This window comes from Arachis duranensis, chromosome 5 (assembly GCF_000817695.3).
Source record: "Arachis duranensis cultivar V14167 chromosome 5, aradu.V14167.gnm2.J7QH, whole genome shotgun sequence".
Lineage (NCBI taxonomy): Eukaryota > Viridiplantae > Streptophyta > Magnoliopsida > Fabales > Fabaceae > Arachis > Arachis duranensis.
The window spans coordinates 34,518,423-34,528,465 of NC_029776.3; the positions used below are offsets into that span (position 1 = coordinate 34,518,423).

Here is a 10,043-nt window from a genome sequence, read left to right on the forward strand (position 1 = left end):
GGAATAGAATCCAGTGATTCTTTTGCGTCTGTCACTAACGCCCCGCCTTCAGGAGTTTGAAGCATGTCACAGTCATTCAATCATTGAATCCTACTCAGAATACCACAGACAAGGTTTAGACCTTCCGGATTCTCTTGAATGCTGCCATCAGTTCTAGCTTATACCACGAAGATTCCGATTAAAGAATCCAAGAGATAAATACTTAATCTAAGGTAGAACGGAGGTGGTTGTCAGGCACACGTTCATAGTTGAGAATGATGATGATTGTCACGGATCATCCATTCATCCGGGTTAAGAACAAGTATTATCTTAGAATGGAAGCAAGCATGATTGAATGAGAAACAGTAGTAATTGCATTAATCCATCAAGATACAGCAGAGCTCCTCACTCCCAACCATGGGGTTTAGAGACTCATGCTGTGGAAAGTAAATGAGAAACGTGTAAAGTGTCATCCGGTCCCCAGGTACAATGTCAAAAGATCCTATTAATAGTAAACTAGTAGCCTAAGGTGTACAGAAATGAGTAAATGACGTAAAAATCCACTTCTGGGTCCACTTGGTGTGTGCTAAATGACATAAAAATCCACTTCCGGGTCCACTTGGTGTGTGCTTGGGCTGAGCATTGAAGCATTTTCGTGTAGAGACTCCTCTTGGAGTTAAATGCCAGCTTTGGTGCCAGTTTGGGCGTTTAACTCCCATTCTTGTGCCAGTTCCAGCGTTTAACGCTGGGAATTCTGAGGGTGACTTTGAACGCCGGTTTGGGCCATCAAATCTTGGGAAAAGTATGGACTATCATATATTGCTGGAAAGCCCAGATTGGGCAAAGTATGGACTATCATATATTTCTGGAAAGCCCAGAATGTCTACTTTCCAACGCCGTTGAGAGCGCGCCAATTGGGTTTCTGTAGCTCCAGAAAATCCATTTCGAGTGCAGGGAGGTCAGAATCCAACAGCATCTGCAGTCCTTTTTGGTCTCGGAATCAGATTTTTGCTCAGGACCCTCAATTTCAACCAGAAAATACCTGAAATCACAGTAAAACACACAAACTCATAGTAAAGTCTAGAAAAGTGAATTTTAACTAAAAACTACTAAAAATATACTAAAAACTAACTAGATTACACTAAAAACATACTAAAAACAATGCCAAAAAGCATACAAATTATCCGCTCATCAATGAACAAAGGCTTTACATTCAAAGACTCTTAAATGATCATAAGAAATATCTTTACTTTACCATACCTTTTCTGGTACTTCAAATTGCAAGGGACCACATGGTGTCCAGTTCAAGACATAAACAACAGTGCTCAAAGCTTCACCCCAAAAGGATTTTGCCAATCCAGATTGTGACAATAAGCACTTAACTCTTTTAACTAATGTTTTGTTCATCCTTTCAGCCAAGCCATTCAACTGAAGAGTCTTCGGATGAGTCTTTTGAATACATTTCAACTTCATCCTAGTTTTTCTTTCAACAGAAGCTTGAAATTTCTTGAACACATTCAAAACATGATCTTTGGTCTTGAAAGTGTAAACCCATAATTTTCTAAAATAATCATCAATAAGGGTTACAAAATAAATAAACCCTTCAAGTGTTCTTGTCTTCATGGGCTCACATACATCAAAATGCACCAAGCCAAGAATCTCCAGCTTTCTTGAAAGTGGATGGCTCTTGAAAGAAACCTTTTTTTCTTTCCTAGTAAAGCAATGGTAGCACTTTTGCAAAGCAGCCTTGCAATTAGATAAAAGATTCCTCTTTGATAACATATTCATGCCTTTCTCACTCATGTGACATAATCTCTCATGCCATAAATTAGTTCCATCAACAAACTCAGCATCATTAATAACATCTTTCACAATCTTTTCTTGAGTTAAATAAAGAGTAGAGTGTCGTGTACCTCTAGCAACAATTATAGAACCCTTGGTGAGCTTCTAACTATCACGAGAGAATGAGCTATCGAATTCTTCATCACACAACTTACCAACAAAAAGTAAGTTCAACCAAATATCTGGAACATGCTTTACATGCTTCAAAGTCAACAAGGTTAACAGATTTAAACTCCTCAACAAGAAAAAAATCATCATGAGTTACATTGACCTTGTCTTCATCGCTATGATTATCTTGTATTTGAGCATCTTTTCTATATTTTTCCTTAGTATTTTAGACATAAATTTATTAAGTTTTATGAGATTTTAGTGTTTTAGGCCTATTTGGATGCTACTTTAATGCGCATTGTAGTTTTATTGATTTCAGGAAAGATTTGAGTGAGTTTGACAGAGATCGTACAAAAGAGAAGGAGGAAATTAGATTCTGTTAAGCTGGCACTAAATGCCGTTACCTGGCGTTTAGCGCCAAACACTTCGTACTTCGTGCAAAGCTTCTGTTGAGCTGGCGCTAAATGACACAAACCGGTGTTTAGCGCCAGATTCCTCGTAACCAGTGCCCAGAACCACATGCTAGTGGCGTTAAATGCCAAGACTCTGAGGGTCAACGAAGAAGAGGTTGTCCTTAATGTGCTTGAGGCTCTACAACACCCTAGTAATTTTGAGGGGTGTATGAGAGTTGATCTTATTGAGCCACTAATTCAAGAGGTTTTTGAAGTTGAACAGCTAGATGAGGTTTTGGAACCCCGTTTAGAGGATGGTTTGCTTGAGATTGATGTTTCACCACCTCAAGAGGCAAAGCCACACATGCCTGTCATAGAGGAAAGGCCTCTAAAGCTTGAGTTGAAGCCCTTGGCTCCCTCTTTGAAGTATGCATTCCTAGGTGAGCATGATTCTTATCCAGTGAATATTAGCTCTTCTCTGAGACATAAGGAAGAGGAAGCCTTGATACAAGTGCTCAAGAGCCATAAAACGTCTCTTGGATGGACCATTAGTGACTTGAAAGGGATTAGTCCGGCTAAGTGTATGCACAAGATCCTACTTGAGAAAGATGCTAAATCGGTAGTGCAACCACAAAGGTGACTCAATCTAACTATCAAAGAAGTGGTCCAAAAAGTTGTAATGAAGATTTGGAAAGCTGGGATAATTTACCCAATTTCTGACAGTCCTTGGATGTTGGATGAGTCCTGTGCAAGTGGTTCCCAAAAAAGGAGGGGTGACAATGGTCAAGAATGAGAAGAATGAGCTTATTCCAACAAGAACTGTCACGGGGTGGCGTATGTGCATTGATTACAGGAGGCTCAACACTACAAAAAGGAAGGATCGCTTTTCCTTGTCTTTCATTGATCAGATGCTTAAAAGGTTATCTAGACATGCATTTTGTTATTTTCTAGATGGTTATTCTGGCTATAATCAATTTGTAGTGGGCCCTCAAAACCTAGAGAAGATAGCATTCACATTCCCCTTTGGTGTATTTGCTTAGCGGAGGATACCATTTGGACTGTGTAATACCCCAGTAACTTTTCAGAGGTGCATATTTTTCATATTTTTTGACATGATTGAAAAGTTTATTGAGGTATTTATTGATGATTTTTCTATATTTGGTAATTCTTTTTATTGTTTCCTGAGACACATTTCCTTGGTCTTGAAACGGTACCAAGACACAAACCTTGTTTTGAATTGGAAAAAATGTCATTTTTTGATAATTGAAGGTATCGTTCTTGGGCACTAAATTTCAAGTAAAGGAATTGAGGTTGATAAAGCTAAGGTGGAGGTAATTGAAAAATTAGCACCACCTACTAGTGCAAAGGCAATCCGGAGTTTCTTGGGACATGCAAGATTTTATAAGAGATTTATAAATGATTTTTCTAAAATTGCAAAGACTTTGAGTAACGTCTTAGTTGCGGACATTCCTTTTTGCTTTGATGATGATTGTGTATATGCTTTTAAGACTCTGAAAGCTAGACTTGTCTCCGCTCCCATCAGAGCTTCTCCTAAATGAGATTTGCCATTTGAATTGACGTGTGATACCAATGATCATGCTATAGGAGTTATCTTGGGACAGAGACAAGACAAGCTTGTACACGTCATTTACTATGCTTGTCGTGTGCTAAATGACGTACAAAAGAATAACACAACTACAAAAAAATAATTATTAGCTGTAGTTTATGCTTTTGATAAGTTTAGGTCTTATTTGATTGGTTCTAAGGTTACTGTTTTTACTGATCGTGCTACTCTTAAGTACCTTCTAACCAAATAGGATGCTAAGCCAAGGTTGATTAGGTGGGTGCTCCTTCTTCAAGAGTTTGATATTGAGACTAGAGATAGGAAGGTGTCAGAATACCAAGTGGTTGACCATCTTTCAAGAATTGAGGCTGAAGAGGGAAAGCAACAACCTGCTCCTGTGACTGAGATGTTCCTAGATGAGCAACACTTTATGATTTAGAGGGCTTCGTGGTTTGCAGATATTGCAAACTACAAGGCCATGAGGTTCATCTCCAAAGAGTACACTAAACAGCAAGTTAAGAAGCTACTCAATGATGCTAAGTACTTCTTATAGGAGGAACCTTACCTCTTCAAAAGATGCTCAGATGGTATTATCCAGCATTATGTCTCAGATGAAGAAACACAGTAGATTCTCTGGCATTGTCATGGTTCCGAGTATGGTGGCCACTTTAGTGGTGAGAGCATTGAGAGGATGGCCACTAAGGTCCTCCAATGCAGTTTTTATTGGCCAAGTCTCTTTCGAGATGCTCAGGATTTTTTGAGGAATTGTAACAAGAGCCAGAGAATTGGAATCTTTCTCAAAACCATGAGATGCCAGAGCAAGGAATATTAGAGATTGAGTTGTTTTATGTGTGGGGTATTGACTTCATGGGGCCATTTTCACCCTCATACTCAAACACTTATATTTTGGTGGCGGTTGATTATATGTCCAAGTGGGTGGAAGCAGTGACTTTACCCATTAATCATGCCAACATCGTGTTGAGCTTTCTTCAGAAATATATTTTCAGCTGGTTTGGTGTCCCAAGGACACTAATTAGTGATGGAGAAAGCCGCTTCTACAACAAATAGCTTGACTTACTTCTTTAGAGGTATGGAGTCCATCATAAAGTGGCAATCCTTTATCACCTTCAGACAAGTGGACAGATTGAGGTTTCTAACAGAGAACTCAAAAAGATTTTAGAAAAGACCGTTAGCACTTCAAGAAAAGACTGAGCTAGGAAGCTTGATGATGCTCTCTGGGCATACCAGATGGCATTAAAGACTCCTATCAGCATGTTTCAATATCAGTTGGTCTATGGTAAAGCCTGTCACTTGCTAGTAGAGTTGGAGCACAGAGCATATAGGGCAACAAAGTTCCTGATATTTGATGCCAAAGCTGTAGGAGAAAAGAGGCTCCTTCAACTGAATGAGCTTAATGAATTTAGAAATTCAGCTTTTGAGAATTCCAAGCTCTATAAAGATAAGACAAAGGTGTGGCATGACAAAAAAATAGCCACCACAGCATTTGAGCCAGGCCAGAAAGTCTTATTATTCAATTTAAGGCTCAAGCTCTTTACAAGCAAGCTGAAGTCCCGATGGTCAAGACCATTTGCCGTTACCAGGGTGTCACTGTATGGTCATGTGGAGCTCTAGGAAGAGAACTCTGACAGTAGGTTCACTATTAATAGCCAGAGGCTGAAGCACTATCTTGGAGGCCAGATTGATCGAGAGAGGTCTGCTCATCTGTTGACTTTACAGAGTTGACCGTGAAGCTAGTGACGTTAAAGAAGCGCTTGTTGAGAGGTAACCCAACCATCTGTATCCTTAGATTTTCCATTTATTTTGGTTTCATTTATTTGTTTTGTTTTCCTATAGTCTTTCTTCTTTTTACTTGTGTTTTCGTCAAGCAAAGTGTTGGAAACAAGAACATGTGCAATCAGAAAGAAGTTCAGAACACTCTGGAGAGGATTTGCTTCAGGTGTCTTGGCGCCAAACGCCGCCTCCTAGCATTTAACACTGTGTGGCACGCAATTCGAAGCTAGGTCACTGTAAAGCTGGCGCTAAATGCCCTGACTTGGTGTTTAGAACCATATTGCACGTAGTTCGAGGAGCATTCACTTTGAAGGTGGTGCTAAACGCGAGCATCTAGCATTTAGCGCCAAGGGAGGCATTCATAATTCCATCCTCTCTGCCATGCGTATGCACCCCCCTGTGCGTACGGACAACCCATGCTCCAAATAGAAAATTTGCCTTTGTCCACACGGCGCTAAACGTAGGCATTTAGCATTTAGCGCCAGAAGAAGGACCAAGATCTCCATCCTCTCTACCGGGTGCATACGCACACCACTGTGTGTATGCACAAACTACTCTCTCTCCCCCAGACATGCGTATGCACAGATTTGTGCGTGTACGCATGAGTAGCTTCGTCCTGAAATTTTTTTTTTGAAAACACGTTACCAATGCTAAACGCTGAGATTGGCGTTTAGCGCTAGTAGCGCCTCATAATCTGATTCAACAGAGGAGTTTGATTTTGAAAAAGGAAATGGCGTGCACCCCACCCCCTCATATCTCTCTTCCCCACCAAACCCACCCCTACTCCACCAATTAAGTTCCATTAAATCCCTAACTCTCTCTTCCCCATCCCCTTCCCTACCGTTACCCCACCCTTCCAACCCAACCTTCATTTAATTCCAATACAATTTTTTTTACCTTTTCTCTTCCCACCCGAACCGAACCTTCCCCTTCCCCTCTCCCTATATATACCTTTTTACCCAACCCTTTTACCTCGCACTATAAATCCCACTTCTACTACTTTTTTTTCCATCTCGATTCTAATTTCTCTTACCCCACCCCCTACATCCTCATTCCATAAATATTTAGCCACATCCTCCTGCCATTATCCCTCTTTCTCTTTCTTTCTTCGTCCCTTACTTACTTACCCCATTATATTTTTTATTTTTTTTAGCGATGAGCAATCTTCTTAAGTTTGGTGTGGTCGCGCTGCTTTTTTTTTCTCTGAGCATTCCTGTGGCACCCTGAAGAATCCATATTTGATGATGATTTTTTTGTTAGAATTGAATGGATTTTATCACATAAACTTGCACTTATTCCCTTGAATAGCATGCTTTTGAACTTTCCTCCCAAATTGTGCTTGATTATGAAAATATGCTCTTTTGTGCTTAATTTGATCTATTTTTATTACATTTGCGTTCCATTTGATGCCTTGATGTGTTTGTGAGTGATTTCAGGTGTATAAGGTATGAATGGGTTGGAGAAAATGGAAGAAGAGCTTAAGAATTGGAGGAAACATGAAGAATCAAAGGAGGTGAGCTCAAAGACGTGTGCGTGCGCACAACCTCTTGTGCGTCCGCACAGGAGCCATGCAGAGCGCGTGGATCAATTCGAGCGCGTCCGCGTCCCGCCAAGAATCACATGGTGTGCGTGCGTACAGATACTCGTGCGTACGCAGATGAGGGAATTTTTGCAGAGTGTGCAGACGCACACGCCTATGCGTCTGCACAGGTGTCCGCGCATGACTTCATTAGAAAGGCATGTGACTCGCGATTTGGGGGCTTTGGAGGCCCATTTGTGAAGTCTTTTAGCTCATATTGGAGGGGAAATGAAGGAAATCACATAGCATAGCATTAGTATATTTTTAGGAGTAGAATAGAAGGTTTTTAGTTTTAGTTTTCTCTAAGTTTTTCTCATCTTCTCCATTAGGGTTTTACATTCCAAGTGCCATTTCCATTTTTGATCATTGGATTTTGCTAATCTCATTGTAAGTATTCTCTTGTTATTACTCTTTATAGTTACATTATCATTACTCTTTCTTCTCATTCAAGTTATAGTTCAATTTTGCTTTTATTTTACAATGTCACTTTCTTGTTGATGAGTTTGATGTTTGGTGTTTGTTTTATGCTTCCCTATGCTATTCTTGTTGATTGAAATCAATTGTTGCTTTCAATTTCAAGTCTTTTCTTATTTTTGTCATGTTTAAGCTTTTTACCTACCAAGTGTTTGACAAAATGTCAAACATGGTTTTTGTCTAAATTTTTGTCTCTTTGCTTGGGTAAAGTGAGCACTTGGGTACCTAGAGTTGGAATGTCCAACATTTAGTGTCAATTCTTGGGTTGTTAATTGTTCTTATTCCCACTAACGCTAATTTGTTACTAAGGCAATTAGCAAGAAATTTAGGATTTGTGGGTTAAGAACATTTATGCTCATTTAACTTACCTTTCGATGTGAGGGTTGATCAAGTGAGACTAATCCATCATAATTGTCATAGTTGTGGTTCCAACAAGGAAAGGACCCTTAGCTCACTCTATGCCAAGACCCCTTTTTATGTTTTCAATCTTTCATACATTGCTATGTTAGTCTCTCTTATACTTTACTTGTTTATATTACATAGTCGGTTCTTTAAATTTTTCTTTAGTTCAATCATTATAATTTTGCATGTTCTTTTATTGCTTTATATGTTCGTTTCTTCATTGACAACCCCTTGATCACTACAACTGGAATTTGCACACTCATTGCCCCTTAAGTGATTCCTTGGGAGACGACCCAGGAGTCAATTACTCTCGGTTTTAAATTGGTTGAACTGACACACATGTTGTGAATTTCCAAATTGGTCGGCAACCGATTGTTGCGTTTGGGTCTATACTTACAACGTTAATCCTATTTTGATAAATCCCAACTCGAACAATTGGGCGCCGTCAAATTTTTGACGCCGTTGCCGGGGAATTCACTTTAAATGCAATGAGTGCCATGATTTTGGTTGTGTAAATATGTGAATAGTATGAATAGTTGATTTTTGATTTGCTAATTGGCATTAATTGTAAATACTACTTTTCCTCTTTAGTTAGTCTTGGTAGTTATAGATTGTTAAGTTAGTTCTTCTTTACTTTCCTATTTTTCTTTTTTTTTGTTTTTTTTGCCTTTCATAATTGCATGGTTTCATTGTCTCCTCAGTTGAATGACACGGTCACTTCCAGACCCGAGCTTGGCCACTTTTGACCCAGAAATCGAAAGAACTTTAACTCGTATAAGGCAAGCTCGGTGTCGGCTAGCTTTTGTGAATAGTGAATCGGGCTCCCTTGAGGACCATTTCCATTCACTATCACCACCAATCTGTGACCATCATTCTCTAATCAACGAGGAGACTCTATATTCATCTGTGGGGAGTACTAAATTATCATTGAGTGACTCAGGTGACACCGTCATGGCGGATCCACCTCGAAGGAGGCCAGAGCTCCTGATTTTAACTTGCAACCACTTCAAATTTTGTGTCCAGCCTTGGACCCAAATTTTGAGCTTAAGCCTGGCACAATCAACTTGCTTCCCAAGTACAATGGATTGCCTGGGGAAGATCCTCTAAAGCACCTTAAAGATTTTCAAGTTGCATGTGCAACTGCAAGAAGACATGGAGCGGATGAAGCCGTGGTGTTGGTCTTCGCTTTCCCTTTCTCTTTGTTGAAAAAAGCGAAGGAATGGTTTTATACTCAGCCGGGTGAAGTTCGATACAATTGGGACTTGCTGCAAAAAGAATTTTTGGAGAAGTTCTACCCTCCCCAGAAAATAGACAAGCTGAGAAGAGAGATCTCTTGCATTGTGCAACGAGATGGAGAGACTTTGTATGAATATTGGGAGAGATTTAAGAAGTTGTTGGAAGCTTGCCCTCACCACCGGATAGATGAGTTGGTTTTGATCAGTTATTTCTGTCAAGGAATGCACCACCAAGATAAGCTTCTCTTGGATGCCGCGAGTAGAGGATCATTGACCAAAAACAAAACCGCAGCAGAAGCATGGGAAGTTATATTGGATCTAGCGGATTCAACTCAACACTCTAGGTCTAGAAGTCCACAACCAAAAGCATTGAGTGAGGTTTCTCCCTCTGAAGATGCAATTTTGACTAAGACCCTTGGTGAGATGACTATTTTATTGAGGAAAATCACACAAGGGCAACAAATCCCTCAAGCTTTGATAAATGCTCCACCTCAACCTCCTAGAATAGAAGGACCATCAAGGACATGTGGTGTTTGTGCTTGTACTACTCATTACACTGATGAGTGCCCTAAAATCCAAGAGGACACTACATTGGCGGTTGCTAACCCTTACCCACAAAGACCCAATTACAACCAAGGACCCTACCCCCAAGGAGGTAATCAAAACCAAGGGTGGAG

General features: G+C 40.0%; 1 protein-coding gene and 1 non-coding gene across 2 annotated transcripts; one reads left to right on the forward strand and one right to left on the reverse strand.

The window, feature by feature from the left end:
- The first annotated feature begins 5,133 nt into the window (after positions 1 to 5,133).
- On the forward strand, positions 5,134 to 5,517 carry LOC107489150 (uncharacterized). Its single transcript, XM_016109917.1, has one exon. The coding sequence runs from the start codon at positions 5,134 to 5,136 to the stop codon at positions 5,515 to 5,517; it is 384 nt and encodes a 127-aa protein (XP_015965403.1).
- A 3,927-nt stretch (positions 5,518 to 9,444) lies between these two features.
- On the reverse strand, positions 9,445 to 9,551 carry LOC127748012 (small nucleolar RNA R71). Its single transcript, XR_008009955.1, has one exon. It is a non-coding gene; the product is annotated as a small nucleolar RNA R71 (small nucleolar RNA).
- Positions 9,552 to 10,043: the final 492 nt, after the last annotated feature.